Here is an 18,693-nt window from a genome sequence, read left to right as displayed (position 1 = left end):
AGTGGATATTCAGTGTTTCCATTATTTTCCCTTGTGCCATTAGATATCTCAGTGAAGAATACTACCAGATTAGTTTGACATATAGCCAGACTCGATTCTATTAAGAATTTGAGACTGGTACTGCATTATTGGGATGAGCTTATGGGGCGTGTTACATTTCTCAATCTCAATCGCTGCTCTGTTAATTTCTCTTCGCTTTTTTGGTTCAACAGACACGATAGCGGAATCTAAATGTCTAGCATGTCTAGCTTCTCTAGCAACAGCCTTTTGCTGTAAATAAAATCAACCAAAATGTGCTCAGGTTACATGAATGTCTAGCCACTGTTGCTCTTCTGTCCATCATCACCTAAAGCCCACCCAGATGATTTGATTGGTGTGCACAGTTTTCATATGGGCATAGAATCCAGACTGAATTTCCCTACCTCAAATGTTGCGGCCTTGATCAGTTCAGGCTTGCTTCCAGGCTACTGTCAGATATGACCCAAACCTAGATCCTCTAACAAAGATTTTTAAGATACAGTGGCATGGTTCAAATTAAATGGATCTGATGTGCATTTCTTTGGGGACATTTGTTTGTGTTTTCAGTGTGATACTGCCATTCAGTGAATCAGGGGTTCTCATTGAGAAGAGCTCCTCCTACATTAACATCGAGGCAAAGCTGGGGCTCTGGGCCAAGTGGAATGAAGATGATGCCTTCATGGTACGAGACCTTCATAAAGCCACATATATTTTCTCTGCCATAGATATCTTCAAAATACATGTTCAAGTCTCAGCTGATTGACCACAACAACACTCTTTATGCTCATAGGTGGAACTGGACAAGAAATATGTAAACCAAACTTGTGGGTTGTGTGGAGACTTCAATGGTGTCCAGACTTATAACGAGTTTGTCACAAGTGGTAAATACCCCCCCCCCCCCCAAGACAATTGTTTGTATGTTTTCAGTTGAGAATTACTTTCACACATTAAATATGATTTTCTTTTTATTCAGAGGGTGTGCCCATTTCTAATCTTGACTATGGAAGCCTCTGGAAGCTGGATGGTCCAACTGAAACCTGTACAGAGCCAGTTACACCTGAACCAACGTGCAAAGATATGGTAGGACTGGATCAGAGAATTGGCCTGTAGATACACTACTTTGAGGCAATTCAGTGCCAAAAAGAGTTACATGTTGTTAATAATTCTCTTGATACACTCGAAAACAAATCCAAAGCTCCCTTCATTACATATGTATACATGTTATTTATTGTGAATTGCAAAAACATTATTTAGTAAACAAGTGATAATTGTGTTTGTTTGTCTTTATTAGACGTCTGTATGTGAGCAGCTACTCTCCAACCCTGCCTTTGAAAGCTGTAAAGCTGTAGTGGACGTCGATTCATTCATCAAGGTCTGTGCGAGGGACCTCTGCCTGTGTGCTAACAGCTCTGACTCCTTCTGCCTGTGCGGCACCATATCTGAGTACTCACGTCAGTGCATCCATGCCGGAGGGAAACCCGGTGAATGGAGGACAGAACAGTTCTGCTGTGAGTTTCGTTTGTTATCTCTGTCAGTATGCACAGGGATGAGGTGAGCAGCAGTAACTAATATGCCCGTATGTCCTCCAGCAAAATCATGCCCCTCCAACATGGTGCACCAGGAGTGTGGAAGCCCGTGTGTGGACACTTGCTCAAACCCTGACCGAGGACAGGTGTGTGAGGAACACTGCATGGATGGATGCTTCTGCCCGCCAGGTATGAATCTCTGACAAATCGGTCTGCTGTTTCATTTATTTCTCTGATATATGAAGTGACTCAGTAGCCCAAAACACCTTTACCTTTATTTAGGCACTGTGCTTGATGATGTCACTGGGATGGGCTGCATCAGTTCAACAAAGTGCTCCTGTAGCAACAACGGAAACATATACCAACCTGGAGAGTCTTACTCCAGCAACTGTAAACACTGGTAAGTACTCTGGAATGTTGCATGTAGCATTATGCATATTTTAGTGGTGCCTGAGGAATGTTTTTGAAGGTAAACAGTTTTTATATGTTCCAAAAATTGCTCATAGTCAGAAACCCAAATCAAGCAAGCCCACTATTGTTCTCTTTAGTATTCCCGTTCACCCACGTTTTGTACTGACTACTCCTCCTAGCGTTTGAGCTATTGACACCACTCCAACTCTAAAAATTCAGGCCCAAGTCGGTGTATCCTGCTTGAAGAAATCTTCTTTTTTTCTTTTTTGAAGACAGTCCAAGCCAATCCATGTGTATATGTCATGTAAAAAAGGATCCGCACAGTCACACCTTTTTTGTAAGCGAATAAATGTCAAACATGTATATTCTCCGTAAACCATGTACAGTATATTCGCTGTAGACCATGTACATGACCTGAATACACATGGATTGGCTGGGCGCTGTCACATCTTTTTTTGCATATACTGTACACATGGTTTGGCCTTAAGCCTAGCAACCACTATAGCAACCACCATAGCAACAGTGTTATTTAGCATAGCAACCACTATATGTACCCTAACAACACCCTAGTGACCATCTTAGTTTCCACCAGCTACCACCATTGTAACCAACATTATTACTCGAGCAACCAGCAAAGCAACCATTATATTTTGCATAGCAACCACCTTATGTACCCTAGCAACACACTAGCAGCTATCCTAATTACCATAACAACTATGCTAATTACCATAGCAACAACCTAGCAACTACCACTATAATGTGACCCTAGCAACCACCATGATTACCCTGGCAACCAGCATAGCAACTGCTTTATTTATATGTTTTGGCTTATTGGATGTTGCATTAATACAGATCCAGATTTTTGATCTGTAAGCCCAATTTTCAAAAATGAGGTAATGTTGCAATCCTGTTGGCAAACTGCACCTGTTCAACTCCACTCTTGCAGTTTCTCAGAGATGCAAACTCTAGTTAGTATTTGCAAGGCACATTTTTTTGGCTTTAGAGAGTTAACCTACTGCAGTTTTGCACAGAAACATTATGATAATAATTTGTTCAAATTAACTAAATGCACTCAATTGTGTTTTTAATCAGTACCTGTGGAGGTGGCCAGTGGAGCTGCATAGAGAAGGACTGCCCAGCAACATGCTCTGTGGAGGGAGGCTCCCACTTCTTCACCTATGATGGGAAAGCCTACACTTTCCATGGGGACTGCTCCTATGTCCTCACCAAGGTCAGTTTACACACAACTCCGACAGGTTCTGAGATCAACTCAAGTACTGACATTCCTTCTATTTTATTTTATGTCCTGATAATCCATTGGAGGTAGCACTTACTGCACTATAGTAATTTCCTGTATATTAGCCGCGTTGTGTATAAGCTGCAGGACAGTTTTTTATGCACGTTAAAAGAAACAAAACTCTATTAATACCATATTAGCTGGCCCTGTGTATTAACCTCATAGCTAAAGACATTTAGCAAAATCAACGTACGTATTTCTGGAGAAGAAAATCTGTTCAACTGATTATTTTGTGTAAAGTAACATATTGGAAATTTGATTTTATGTTTTCCCATATTCATATGTCCATGGTGTATTAAGCATTAGGTGCTGTGTCCACCAAACGCGCTTTTTACAGCCAGAGCGCCCACAATCTCCTCCTCTCGGCGCTTCGATAAGTGTTTATTGTTGCTAAGTTACCAAAACCAGAGACGGTTTATAACGAGAAGTGCCATTGACGAGCCCGGCGCTGTTCTAAAAGTTGAACAGATTTCAACTTTGAGCGCTCTGAGCGCTGAAAATTGAAAATTGTCGCCGTCGTCGTGTTATTCTCTTTTAAGTTACTGAAGCTTAATTTCTGAATTTACACATATTTACATGCTCCATCTTGGGTAATGGTGTCTACACCTGTGATTAGCATTGGCTGGTGTGGACTGAGATCTGGTTTGATTCAGGCTCCAAATATACATGAAAAACATCTAATATTTTGTTAATTTGTTTTTGCAGCAGTGTAATGGGTCCGACTTCACAGTGCTTGGGGATCTTGTCAGGTGTGGTTTGACAGACACAGAGACCTGTCTGAAGGCCGTGACGCTGGCTGTTTCTGGAGATACTGTGAGTGCTACAGTACATGCTAATGTTGATATGTAAAACTTCTCCTCTCATGGTTGACCATACTGTTAATTTGTTTAATTGTGTGAAAAAATGGTATGTATTTTTTAGATCATCACATTCAGTAGTTACATACATGTAATTTAAATGATTTTGTCTTCATAATTCCAGGTGATTAATATCCAACCCAATGGAAAAGTTTTTGTTAACAGGATGTACTCACAGTTGCCCCTGTCTACAGGTTTGTTGCTGGCACATATAATGCTGGAATTAAAGAGCTTAAAATGGCCACTACTGGTTTATTTGGTAATGCATTCATAACATGTTGTTCTTTGATTATTTTCACAGCTGGAGTGACAATTTTTGAAGCATCCACATTTTTCATAATTGTTCAGACCTCAGTTGGCATTCAGTTGGAAATTCAGCTGTCACCAATCATGCAGGTGTACATCACAGCAAGTTCTGAACTCAAGCAAAAGACATGTGGTACGTACAAATGTGATTTAACACAACAATGTCCAAGAAAGACCTTCAGATGGGCCTAATTCAGTTACTCTTAATGCATCCACAGGTATGTGCGGAAACTTTAACAGCATTCAGGCAGATGATTTCTTGGCGATGAATGGAATTATTGAGGGAACAGCATCAGGCTTTGCTAACACCTGGAAAACAAGAGCCAGCTGTCCTGACGTGAAGAGCAGTTTGGAGAACCCCTGCAGCCTGAGCATTGACAATGGTAGAGACAGAATGACAAGCATGTTGATGTGTTTGCAAAATGCATGTTAAGGATGGCCAGGATAATAAGCTGATGAATATGGTGTTCTTATCATTACAGAGAAGTATGCCCAGCAGTGGTGCTCCCTGCTCACGGACCCTGATGGTGTGTTTTCCCCGTGCCACAGTGAGATCAACCCAGACATCTACAAAGAGGTTTGTCCTTAAGCACAGTATGGGGCCTATTTTGACAGTCTAAAACACATGATTTGAAGCATAAGGTCTAAGTGCATTTAGTGTGTGTACAGTCCACATTTCCTAACTTGACAGTGGAACAAGTGATCGGATTCCAAGTGATCAAATGCCAGGCCATTATCATTTTCAGTGGCAGCAAAATAGCAATTTGTGAACATGCTATTGACCAAACATTGTGCACAGTTGCGTCATGTCTGGCACTGCGATGTAAGATAGGGCCCAAGAGGTTTTGTCAGCTAGTTGACTAGTTAAAAATTACTAGTCTGTTCTGTAAACAGTAGTCAACTAGTTGTGGGCAAATAAATGGAAGTATTTCACCAAAAAATTAAACTTTTTATACATTGAAACTAACATGACACAGCCAACAGTGACATGTTAGTTGTGTACAGTTGTACTGAAGTACAATAAGGACATGTCTGCTATGGATCTGAGTATCTAAAGATGCTGCCCACATTTAGCACTAACAGTAATGTTAGCACTGGCACTGTACTGGTACAGAACAACTAGTCAACTAATCGACAGCTATACGAAAAAACTTGTCAACTAGCAAATATCTAGCACTTGTGAAACCTTTAATACACACTTTACAACATCAACTGCAACAGATGACCACCATGAGCAGAGACCTCAACCAAATTTTGATTTGTTGGTGATTTCCTGCTGTAGAACTGCATGTACGACACCTGCAACTGTGAGAAGAGTGAGGACTGCATGTGTGCTGCCCTCTCCTCCTATGCGCATGCATGTGCAGCTAAAGGCATCCAGCTGAACGGGTGGAGAGACACAACCTGCAGTGAGTGACAATGTATCATCTGACACAAAGCAGTCATTGATGTGTCTAGATATCACTTTCATATGGCGTTTCATTTTGAATGCAATCTCTGAACTAATTTCACTTATGTTGTGTTATTATTTGGGCAGAGTTTGGCTCACTGCCCTTTGCTAATCCACTGTTTGCAATTTTGGGCTGTGGCCTAAGCCAGTGCTAGCTCTGTAATGCTTGATCAATGAAAAATACTGGCTCAGTGGCTTATATGATGTATTTTCAGTCAGAAAAACACGCTTTGGTCAATTTTCGCCGGAGTTACACTTTAAGGTCTGTGTGTAGAGAGCTTTGTGTTGTACTGTTGTACTTTATTATATAATGCAGAAAATTTTTTTTGTCTCCAGAGAAATATGCCAACAACTGCCCGAGCAACATGGTGTATGTCTACAGCATACAAAACAGTGACCGCTCATGCCGTTGCTACAGTGATCCTGACTTCACCTGCTCAGTTACTTTTGCTCCTGTGGATGGATGCATCTGTGATGAGGGAACATATCTGGACGAAGGGGGGAAATGTGTTGCACCAGCCAGCTGCTCCTGCTATGACAAGGGCCAGGTGATTCCTCCAGGGGAGGTTATCAGCAAGGACAGGGCCACATGGTAAGAAGCTGTTAATTTTTTTTTTTTTGTGAAAACATCTAAAAAATGTGTCAAAAGACCTTTTGATATCCCAGTAGTGCAAAATGTCTTTCTTGTTGGGGTTTCCACTTCACATTAACTGCAGACAATGTGCTCTTTAATAAGCAGTTGCTAGCCTAGGGAGCTAGACCCATATCAAGATGTAGGGTCTAGAAACTCTCCATAGCAGGGCTTAATCGGAGAGGTGGGATAAACGGTTGTCTTTTAAATTCCCTCTCCACGCAATAGGATAGCGCTAAACGAATAATCTTCTTGTCTTCAAGTAGCAGGATGCTTAACGGTCGCAACTTCTGATCGCATGTCAGTCATCATTATGTTAAGCCTGCCCACAGACTCTATACATGATGTGATTGGTTCAGTGATCGCTGCCAAAGCCCAGCTCCCAAGTCAACAAAGATTTGCTAGGGGTGTCTAGATTTCTAGGCTACAGTTGAGCCTCATTTTATGAATATAAATTAATACACACATACAGTACATACATATAGATACATATTTGCTGTGCATTCTTTATGGGCCAGTTTCTGCCAAGTAAAAATGTTATGTGGCCGTGAAACACATGCTTGATTTAGGACTGAGAGATGCTTATTCTCATTCTTAATATTTCAGCACATGCAAAGCTGGCAAACTCAGCTGCATGGGAGAAACTACACATCTTACTAGTAAGTCCATTTTTACAGCCATTGCAAATGGTATAGTCAGAAATACAGTATATGGTATGATTTAACTGACCTTAACTGAACACTGAAGTGAGAAAGATCATGTGAACGTGGGATAACATTCTAATATCTCAACAGCATGCCCAGCACCCATGGTGTATTTCAACTGCTCCAATGCTGGTGCGGGAGCCAAAGGTGCTGAGTGTCAGAGGAGTTGCAAAACCCTGCACATGGCCTGTGTGAGTACTGCGGATTCCCTTGCTAGTTCTTACTTCGTAGGTTTAATCGAAGAGTCTACTGATCTTCTACTTCTAGAGCTTCTCTCTATCAGAACTCTAGTTTGTTCTTAGAGTCTGTGCAATTTCCCTTCACTTAGAGGAAGTAATGTACTTTGGCTTACTAATGCACTTTTGTTTTGTTAAAACAGATCAGCGCTGAGTGTGTCTCAGGTTGCATGTGTCCTTCTGGCCTGGTCTCTGATGGAGAAGGTGGCTGTGTAAAGGAGGACCAGTGTTCCTGTTACCACAATGGAGCGCAGTACAAACCTGGGGACAGCATCAAGGTCGACTGCAATAATTGGTATGGTTGTTAGTCCACCTTTTATTACTGATAACGGTACAACTGTTTGGATTTTTTTTCTATTTTCTTCTGAATATCTTTCCTTGTTTCCTTTCCTTGGAAACAGCACTTGCAATGACACAAACTGGGACTGCACATCGAACTTGTGCCATGGCACCTGTGCCATCTATGGAGATGGACATTACATCACTTTTGATGGGAATAGATTCAACTTTGATGGGAGCTGTGAATACATTCTAACTGAGGTGTGTTGTTGTGTCTGTTGTTTTGAGTGCAAGCACTGAACAGACAAAGGGGCATGAGGAGAAGTTCACTAAATTTGACAAAATGTGTACAAAGGGTTTTCAATCACAGACCACACCTTTACCGCAAGTCTGTGAGGAATCACAGTGCAACCGAGCCTCATCATATTGCATCTGTATAGTTTGAGTAGTTTTTGAGATAGTTTTTTTTACTGTTTGTAGAATTATTGTGGACATGGAAGTACTAATGGAACCTTCAGAGTCATCACTGAGAACATTCCATGTGGAACCACAGGAGCAACATGTTCCAAAGCCATCAAATTGTTTTTGGGGGTGAGGACACATTTAAATTACCGTAATTGTGAACGGCTGCTATATGAATTCCATAAACCTGTTAAATGCTGTCCTTTTTGTAGAGCAATGAGTTGATCCTGACAGATGGAGGTTACCAAGTCGTTCAGAGAAATTCAGGAGCAGAGGTGCCCTACCAGATCCGCACCATGGGGATCTACCTTGTGATTGAAGCTAACAATGGTCTGATTCTCATGTGGGACAGAAGAACAAGTCTGTTCCTCAAGCTGAGTCCAGAGTTTAAGGTGAGGATCACTAATGTCTGTGTAATATTTGCTTAGTGTCAATAAATGGAACGATTAAATGAATAAAATAATTTTCACTGATCACCTTCTTCTTCTTAAAGGGTCATGTTTGTGGCCTTTGTGGAAACTATGATGGCAACGCTAACAATGACTTTGGCACAAGAAACCAAGGACAGGCCATTAAGTCTCTGGAGTTTGGAAATAGCTGGAAAGTTTCTCCAAGCTGCCCTGATGCAAAACAGACCCCGAGTCCCTGCACATCCAACCCTTACAGAAAATCTTGGGCTCAGAAAAAGTGTAGCATTATCATAAGTGAAGCCTTTGCATCGTGCCATTTTCAGGTAAGCTGAATGTAACTACTGCTGCTTCATGAATCTTTAATGAGCCCCTGTTGTTCTCCCTGTGCAATTCTTGTGTGCTTATTTGCCGTATTTTTCCTGATTAGGTGGATCCTTCTCCATTCTACGATGCTTGCGTGAGTGACTCATGTGCCTGTGATAGTGGTGGAGACTGTGAGTGTTTCTGCACTGCAGTGGCAGCTTATGCAGCAGCCTGTAATGAAGCTGGAGCCTGTGTAGCCTGGAGAACCCCAAACATCTGCCGTAAGTCATGGCAGCATATCTCTAATGTACTCTCACACTTAGATACTGTAAGTATTTTACATATTTATATGTATTAATGGCAGTTTTGAGGTACATACAGTTTTGGCCAGTGACACAATGCTTCTGAAAACCACCACAATAACTCTGAAATGAAGCACTCGAGACATGTTTGATACCTAGACTTTCAGCTTTCATGCAACAAGTTGAACTACATTACAGTGATTTTTACTCACATTATTTTGTTTCACATTTTTGAGGCTCAAAAGTAATTGGAAAAACAAACGTTACTATAATAGTAATAACTATTATATGTTTGTGAAAATCCATTTGTACTATTTATGCAAATAGTAATCTATGGAAAGTTGAAAATGCATGTGGCCCTGATCTGTGATGATAAAGACACTCTATTCACTCATAGGAGTTTTTGTAATGCTGTCTAAATAATTTCCCAATGGCTTGTCCTCTCATTGCAGCTCTCTTCTGTGATTACTACAACCCACCTGGTGAGTGTGAGTGGCACTACAAACCCTGTGGAGCTCCATGCATGAAGACCTGCAGGAATCCCACTGGGCAGTGCTCTCAGCAGATACCAGCATTAGAAGGTAGGAAAAACAACACACCACACACATTTAACATACTAGATGCTTCAACTTAATCGAAAAAGGCAAAATATCAATTAAGCATTTTCCACCAAAAGGGAACCAGATCCGTTCTGGTTCACACTTCATTTAGTGAACTGTTTAGAGCAGCTTAAACCTGAAAAACTATGTTTGGAGCTGCTGCCAAAGATAGTTGGTTTCTCCTGTGAACCGAAGTGGGTGTGTCATTCGACATGTTAGTTATGTACACTGCACTGTTGATGAAATGTAGGTTCTGTTCAAAACTGGTGGAAATGCAAACTGGTTCACTAGATAGCACAAAGGTTCAAATAATTCGGAATAGAACAGGTTCAAGAATCAGAATAAAAAATGGCCAGTAAGATCTGATTTATTTAAGATCTGACACATCTTTGCACATTGGGAGAATACTTTTTCAAGACAAGGATTCTTCCTTTGGGTGGAGAAGCACATTTTATCTTTAGGTAAGGTCATTGTATTTCAACATTGTATGAAAAGGTTTATTTTGCCCCTTCACCCTCAGGTTGCTACCCTCAATGTCCTGCTGATGAGCCCTTTTTTGATGAAGACACCATGACGTGTGTGCAGAGGGAGAAATGTGGTTGTTTTGATAGTGATGGCAGACACTACAGCAATGGAGAGAAAGTCCCTACCACAACAAACTGTGAAACATGGTATATGATAAAAAAGTAAATTAAAAAAACAAATGCACATGGGACGACTATATGAGTGAGATATTAAACATATCTTTCATCTTTCCACAGCCAATGCATTTCCACAACCATCAGTTGCAAATTTGATGCCACAGGTGAGAATTGCTTTTTGGAATCATATTCAGTCTTTGATGGAAAAAAGCCATCACTAGAGCCATGTTTTGACCAAATAAAATTATATTCTATCTGCAGCTTGCACCTGTCTATACCATAATAAGGTTTACCATATTGGTGACCAAATATACAACACGAGTGATGGAATAGGTAGCTGCCTCATAGCTCTTTGTCGAGAGAATGGGACTATTATTCGGTCAATTTATCCTTGTCCCACAACCCCAACAACAACAGTGGCAACACCAACAGTGTTTACCTTCACTACTCCAGGTAAGAGCACAGATACTAGGTTTTCAAAGTACAGCAGTTTTTGTCCAGAACAATATTGATAAAAAAATGGGTAATAGAACACAAATATTAAATTGCCTAGAACAATATGCATTTGATGGTCTAATATTTTTTTTAAAACTTGAAATGGCTGTAAAGAGGTTACAATTGTAAATGAACATTCATGAATTACCTGTAATTTCAAACACTGCCAAATCGTACAAATTGAGGGTTAACCTTCATGATTGTCTATCTAAGGGCCCAAAAAGGGCTAATTTAAGCTACTAGAGATGGCGTAACAAGGAATTACCAGTGCATGCAAACATTGATTGCTGACTTACAGTATAGTTATAGTGAACTTGAACTTCAACCTTTTACCGCCATTTTTGTCCATTGTGATTTTCCTACAAAGTGCTAAAGAGCAAATAATAGATTTCCAAAACAACTTCTAGTAATTCCAGTATTACATTTGTGTTTTGAATCAATTATGCTTCTTTTATGTCCACAGATACAACAAAATCAATCTCAACTGTCACCCCAACAACACCCTTCCCATATTGTAAAGTATGTACTTGGTCAAAATGGATAAGTGTTGATTATCCACAACATGGCCCTGGAGGAGGTGACACAGAATCTATAAGTAATATCATAAAGAAGGGTTACAAAATATGTGAAATACCAGTTAATATCAGTTGTCAAGCAGTCCATTTTCCAGAAGTCCCTCTGTCAGAATTGGACCAGAAAGTGACCTGCAACAAAGAAGTGGGATTAGTTTGTAAAAACATTGATCAACATCCAGTACCGATGTGCCTTGATTATGAGATAAAGGTTGAGTGTTGTAAGATGGAACCATGTTCTCCAATACCTGCCACAACACACCCAACTACAACAACAACAACCCAAATTACTACGACGGCAACGACAACTCCGACACCAGCAACACCCACAACTACCCCTACGACCACAATAACATCTACCACATCTACAAGCACTGTAACATCTACAACACCCAGTACACCTATCCCATTCTGTACTTGTGAGTGGTCTAACTGGATTGATGCTGGTCTCCCAACACCTGGTCCTGATGGAGGAGATACTGAATCAATTTCTCAACTCATTCATTCCAAACGTATTGCTTGTGCACAGCCAACAGAAGTTGAGTGCAGGGCTAAGAATTATGTCAATTTGACACTTTCCGAGTTGGGCCAAGATGTGACTTGCAATCCATCGGTAGGACTTCTTTGCCTGAACAAAAACCAGGGAATTAATGGAGAGTGTTTTGATTATGAAATCAGAGTACGCTGCTGTGCACCATGCACGACCACTACCACTACCACACCTACAAGTACATCAACTCCCTCTACGACTACACCTACAACTCCAACATCGACAACAACCTCCACAACTACTACAACCACTGAAACGCCCTCCACACCTCCAACAATGACACCAACAACACCCTTCCCATATTGTAAAGTATGTACTTGGTCAAAATGGATAAGTGTTGATTATCCACAACATGGCCCTGGAGGAGGTGACACAGAATCTATAAGTAATATCATAAAGAATGGTTACAAAATATGTGAAATACCAGTTAATATCAGTTGTCAAGCAGTCCATTTTCCAGAAGTCCCTCTGTCAGAATTGGACCAGAAAGTGACCTGCAACAAAGAAGTGGGATTAGTTTGTAAAAACATTGATCAACATCCAGTACCGATGTGCCTTGATTATGAGATAAAGGTTGAGTGTTGTAAGATGGAACCATGTTCTCCAATACCTGCCACAACACACCCAACTACAACAACAACAACCCAAATTACTACGACGGCAACGACAACTCCGGCACCAGCAACACCCACAACTACCCCTACGACCACAATGACTACCACATCTACAAGCACTGTTACATCTACAACACCCAGTACACCTATCCCATTCTGTACTTGTGAGTGGTCTAACTGGATTGATGCCGGTCTCCCAACACCTGGTCCTGATGGAGGAGATACTGAATCAATTTCTCAACTCATTCATTCCAAACGTATTGCTTGTTCACAGCCAACAGAAGTTGAGTGCAGGGCTAAGAATTATGTCAATTTGACACTTTCCGAGTTGGGCCAAGATGTGACTTGCAATCCAACGATAGGACTTCTTTGCCTGAACAAAAACCAGGGAATTAATGGAGAGTGTTTTGATTATGAAATCAGAGTACGCTGCTGTGCACCATGCACAACCACTACCACTACCACGCCTACAAGTACATCAACTCCCTCTACAACTACACCTACAACTCCAACATCGACAACAACCTCCACAACTACTACAACCACTGAAACGCCCTCCACACCTCCAACAACGACACCAGCAACACCCACAACTACCCCTTCGACCACAATAACATCTACCACATCTACAAGCACTGTAACATCTACAACACCCAGTACACCTATCCCATTCTGTACCTGTGAGTGGTCTAACTGGATTGATGCCGGTCTCCCAACACCTGGTCCTGATGGAGGAGATACTGAATCAATTTCTCAACTCATTCATTCCAAACGTATTGCTTGTTCACAGCCAACAGAAGTTGAGTGCAGGGCTAAGAATTATGTCAATTTGACACTTTCCGAGTTGGGCCAAGATGTGACTTGCAATCCAACGATAGGACTTCTTTGCCTGAACAAAAACCAGGGAATTAATGGAGAGTGTTTTGATTATGAAATCAGAGTACGCTGCTGTGCACCATGCACAACCACTACCACTACCACGCCTACAAGTACATCAACTCCCTCTACGACTACACCTACAACTCCAACATCGACAACAACCTCCACAACTACTACAACCACTGAAACGCCCTCCACACCTCCAACAACGACACCAGCAACACCCACAACTAGCCCTACGACCACAATAACATCTACCACATCTACAAGCACTGTAACATCTACAACACCCAGTACACCTATCCCATTCTGTACCTGTGAGTGGTCTAACTGGATTGATGCCGGTCTCCCAACACCTGGTCCTGATGGAGGAGATACTGAATCAATTTCTCAACTCATTCATTCCAAACGTATTGCTTGTGCACAGCCAACAGAAGTTGAGTGCAGGGCTAAGAATTATGTCAATTTGACACTTTCCGAGTTGGGCCAAGATGTGACTTGCAATCCATCGGTAGGACTTGTTTGCCTGAACAAAAACCAGGGAATTAATGGAGAGTGTTTTGATTATGAAATCAGAGTACGCTGCTGTGCACCATGCACAACCACTACCACTACCACGCCTACAAGTACATCAACTCCCTCTACAACTACACCTACAACTCCAACATCGACAACAACCTCCACAACTACTACAACCACTGAAACGCCCTCCACACCTGCAACAACGACACCAGCAACACCCACAACTACCCCTACGACCACAATAACATCTACCACATCTACAAGCACTGTAACATCTACAACACCCAGTACACCTATCCCATTCTGTACCTGTGAGTGGTCTAACTGGATTGATGCCGGTCTCCCAACACCTGGTCCTGATGGAGGAGATACTGAATCAATTTCTCAACTCATTCATTCCAAACGTATTGCTTGTTCACAGCCAACAGAAGTTGAGTGCAGGGCTAAGAATTATGTCAATTTGACACTTTCCGAGTTGGGCCAAGATGTGACTTGCAATCCAACGATAGGACTTCTTTGCCTGAACAAAAACCAGGGAATTAATGGAGAGTGTTTTGATTATGAAATCAGAGTACGCTGCTGTGCACCATGCACAACCACTACCACTACCACGCCTACAAGTACATCAACTCCCTCTACGACTACACCTACAACTCCAACATCGACAACAACCTCCACAACTACTACAACCACTGAAACGCCCTCCACACCTCCAACTACGACACCAGCAACACCCACAACTACCCCTACGACCACAATAACATCTACCACATCTACAAGCACTGTAACATCTACAACACCCAGTACACCTATCCCATTCTGTACCTGTGAGTGGTCTAACTGGATTGATGCCGGTCTCCCAACACCTGGTCCTGATGGAGGAGATACTGAATCAATTTCTCAACTCATTCATTCCAAACGTATTGCTTGTGCACAGCCAACAGAAGTTGAGTGCAGGGCTAAGAATTATGTCAATTTGACACTTTCCGAGTTGGGCCAAGATGTGACTTGCAATCCATCGGTAGGACTTGTTTGCCTGAACAAAAACCAGGGAATTAATGGAGAGTGTTTTGATTATGAAATCAGAGTACGCTGCTGTGCACCATGCACAACCACTACCACTACCACGCCTACAAGTACATCAACTCCCTCTACAACTACACCTACAACTCCAACATCGACAACAACCTCCACAACTACTACAACCACTGAAACGCCCTCCACACCTGCAACAACGACACCAGCAACACCCACAACTACCCCTACGACCACAATAACATCTACCACATCTACAAGCACTGTAACATCTACAACACCCAGTACACCTATCCCATTCTGTACCTGTGAGTGGTCTAACTGGATTGATGCCGGTCTCCCAACACCTGGTCCTGATGGAGGAGATACTGAATCAATTTCTCAACTCATTCATTCCAAACGTATTGCTTGTTCACAGCCAACAGAAGTTGAGTGCAGGGCTAAGAATTATGTCAATTTGACACTTTCCGAGTTGGGCCAAGATGTGACTTGCAATCCAACGATAGGACTTCTTTGCCTGAACAAAAACCAGGGAATTAATGGAGAGTGTTTTGATTATGAAATCAGAGTACGCTGCTGTGCACCATGCACAACCACTACCACTACCACGCCTACAAGTACATCAACTCCCTCTACGACTACACCTACAACTCCAACATCGACAACAACCTCCACAACTACTACAACCACTGAAACGCCCTCCACACCTCCAACAACGACACCAGCAACACCCACAACTACCCCTACGACCACAATAACATCTACCACATCTACAAGCACTGTAACATCTACAACACCCAGTACACCTATCCCATTCTGTACCTGTGAGTGGTCTAACTGGATTGATGCCGGTCTCCCAACACCTGGTCCTGATGGAGGAGATACTGAATCAATTTCTCAACTCATTCATTCCAAACGTATTGCTTGTGCACAGCCAACAGAAGTTGAGTGCAGGGCTAAGAATTATGTCAATTTGACACTTTCCGAGTTGGGCCAAGATGTGACTTGCAATCCATCGGTAGGACTTGTTTGCCTGAACAAAAACCAGGGAATTAATGGAGAGTGTTTTGATTATGAAATCAGAGTACGCTGCTGTGCACCATGCACAACCACTACCACTACCACACCTACAAGTACATCAACTCCCTCTACAACTACACCTACAACTCCAACATCGACAACAACCTCCACAACTACTACAACCACTGAAACGCCCTCCACACCTGCAACAACGACACCAGCAACACCCACAACTACCCCTACGACCACAATAACATCTACCACATCTACAAGCACTGTAACATCTACAACACCCAGTACACCTATCCCATTCTGTACCTGTGAGTGGTCTAACTGGATTGATGCCGGTCTCCCAACACCTGGTCCTGATGGAGGAGATACTGAATCAATTTCTCAACTCATTCATTCCAAACGTATTGCTTGTGCACAGCCAACAGAAGTTGAGTGCAGGGCTAAGAATTATGTCAATTTGACACTTTCCGAGTTGGGCCAAGATGTGACTTGCAATCCATCGGTAGGACTTGTTTGCCTGAACAAAAACCAGGGAATTAATGGAGAGTGTTTTGATTATGAAATCAGAGTACGCTGCTGTGCACCATGCACAACCACTACCACTACCACGCCTACAAGTACATCAACTCCCTCTACGACTACACCTACAACTCCAACATCGACAACAACCTCCACAACTACTACAACCACTGAAACGCCCTCCACACCTCCAACAACGACACCAGCAACACCCACAACTACCCCTACGACCACAATAACATCTACCACATCTACAAGCACTGTAACATCTACAACACCCAGTACACCTATCCCATTCTGTACCTGTGAGTGGTCTAACTGGATTGATGCCGGTCTCCCAACACCTGGTCCTGATGGAGGAGATACTGAATCAATTTCTCAACTCATTCATTCCAAACGTATTGCTTGTTCACAGCCAACAGAAGTTGAGTGCAGGGCTAAGAATTATGTCAATTTGACACTTTCCGAGTTGGGCCAAGATGTGACTTGCAATCCAACGATAGGACTTCTTTGCCTGAACAAAAACCAGGGAATTAATGGAGAGTGTTTTGATTATGAAATCAGAGTACGCTGCTGTGCACCATGCACAACCACTACCACTACCACGCCTACAAGTACATCAACTCCCTCTACAACTACACCTACAACTCCAACATCGACAACAACCTCCACAACTACTACAACCACTGAAACGCCCTCCACACCTCCAACAACGACACCAGCAACACCCACAACTACCCCTACGACCACAATAACATCTACCACATCTACAAGCACTGTAACATCTACAACACCCAGTACACCTATCCCATTCTGTACCTGTGAGTGGTCTAACTGGATTGATGCCGGTCTCCCAACACCTGGTCCTGATGGAGGAGATACTGAATCAATTTCTCAACTCATTCATTCCAAACGTATTGCTTGTGCACAGCCAACAGAAGTTGAGTGCAGGGCTAAGAATTATGTCAATTTGACACTTTCCGAGTTGGGCCAAGATGTGACTTGCAATCCATCGGTAGGACTTGTTTGCCTGAACAAAAACCAGGGAATTAATGGAGAGTGTTTTGATTATGAAATCAGAGTACGCTGCTGTGCACCATGCACAACCACTACCACTACCACACCTACAAGTACATCAACTCCCTCTACGACTACACCTACAACTCCAACATCGACAACAACCTCCACAACTACTACAACCACTGAAACGCCCTCCACACCTCCAACAACGACACCAGCAACACCCACAACTACCCCTACGACCACAATAACATCTACCACATCTACAAGCACTGTAACATCTACAACACCCAGTACACCTATCCCATTCTGTACCTGTGAGTGGTCTAACTGGATTGATGCCGGTCTCCCAACACCTGGTCCTGATGGAGGAGATACTGAATCAATTTCTCAACTCATTCATTCCAAACGTATTGCTTGTGCACAGCCAACAGAAGTTGAGTGCAGGGCTAAGAATTATGTCAATTTGACACTTTCCGAGTTGGGCCAAGATGTGACTTGCAATCCATCGGTAGGACTTGTTTGCCTGAACAAAAACCAGGGAATTAATGGAGAGTGTTTTGATTATGAAATCAGAGTACGCTGCTGTGCACCATGCACAACCACTACCACTACCACACCTACAAGTACATCAACTCCCTCTACAACTACACCTACAACTCCAACATCGACAACAACCTCCACAACTACTACAACCACTGAAACGCCCTCCACACCTGCAACAACGACACCAGCAACACCCACAACTACCCCTACGACCACAATAACATCTACCACATCTACAAGCACTGTAACATCTACAACACCCAGTACACCTATCCCATTCTGTACCTGTGAGTGGTCTAACTGGATTGATGCCGGTCTCCCAACACCTGGTCCTGATGGAGGAGATACTGAATCAATTTCTCAACTCATTCATTCCAAACGTATTGCTTGTGCACAGCCAACAGAAGTTGAGTGCAGGGCTAAGAATTATGTCAATTTGACACTTTCCGAGTTGGGCCAAGATGTGACTTGCAATCC

At 42.4% G+C, this 18,693-nt stretch overlaps 1 protein-coding gene across 1 annotated transcript in view; it reads left to right on the top strand.

Annotated features, from left to right (window-relative positions):
• LOC134096201 (mucin-5B-like) overlaps positions 1-16,824 on the top strand; it is a 17,593-nt gene extending 769 nt beyond the window's left edge. The window contains exons 3-36 of the mRNA XM_062549949.1: positions 586-700; positions 809-896; positions 992-1,098; positions 1,310-1,526; positions 1,608-1,733; positions 1,827-1,944; positions 3,048-3,186; positions 3,958-4,065; positions 4,234-4,303; positions 4,411-4,548; positions 4,634-4,798; positions 4,898-4,992; positions 5,698-5,824; positions 6,202-6,457; positions 7,103-7,155; positions 7,291-7,391; positions 7,580-7,731; positions 7,838-7,976; positions 8,196-8,306; positions 8,390-8,569; positions 8,671-8,910; positions 9,015-9,171; positions 9,645-9,773; positions 10,312-10,462; positions 10,553-10,596; positions 11,726-11,875; positions 12,638-12,827; positions 13,245-13,343; positions 14,277-14,375; positions 14,793-14,891; positions 15,309-15,407; positions 15,538-15,858; positions 16,225-16,396; positions 16,699-16,824. Of these exons, the coding sequence (XP_062405933.1) occupies positions 586-700; positions 809-896; positions 992-1,098; positions 1,310-1,526; positions 1,608-1,733; positions 1,827-1,944; positions 3,048-3,186; positions 3,958-4,065; positions 4,234-4,303; positions 4,411-4,548; positions 4,634-4,798; positions 4,898-4,992; positions 5,698-5,824; positions 6,202-6,457; positions 7,103-7,155; positions 7,291-7,391; positions 7,580-7,731; positions 7,838-7,976; positions 8,196-8,306; positions 8,390-8,569; positions 8,671-8,910; positions 9,015-9,171; positions 9,645-9,773; positions 10,312-10,462; positions 10,553-10,596; positions 11,726-11,875; positions 12,638-12,827; positions 13,245-13,343; positions 14,277-14,375; positions 14,793-14,891; positions 15,309-15,407; positions 15,538-15,858; positions 16,225-16,396; positions 16,699-16,824 (4,681 nt within the window). The remainder of the gene's footprint in view (positions 1-585; positions 701-808; positions 897-991; positions 1,099-1,309; positions 1,527-1,607; positions 1,734-1,826; positions 1,945-3,047; positions 3,187-3,957; positions 4,066-4,233; positions 4,304-4,410; positions 4,549-4,633; positions 4,799-4,897; positions 4,993-5,697; positions 5,825-6,201; positions 6,458-7,102; positions 7,156-7,290; positions 7,392-7,579; positions 7,732-7,837; positions 7,977-8,195; positions 8,307-8,389; positions 8,570-8,670; positions 8,911-9,014; positions 9,172-9,644; positions 9,774-10,311; positions 10,463-10,552; positions 10,597-11,725; positions 11,876-12,637; positions 12,828-13,244; positions 13,344-14,276; positions 14,376-14,792; positions 14,892-15,308; positions 15,408-15,537; positions 15,859-16,224; positions 16,397-16,698) is intronic.
• Positions 16,825-18,693: the final 1,869 nt, after the last annotated feature.

The sequence above is a fragment of the Sardina pilchardus genome, chromosome 11 (genome assembly GCF_963854185.1).
Source record: "Sardina pilchardus chromosome 11, fSarPil1.1, whole genome shotgun sequence".
Classification (NCBI taxonomy): domain Eukaryota; kingdom Metazoa; phylum Chordata; class Actinopteri; order Clupeiformes; family Clupeidae; genus Sardina; species Sardina pilchardus.
The sequence above is the reverse complement of the archived record's forward strand: the minus strand, read 5'-3'. Positions and strand labels throughout refer to the sequence as shown.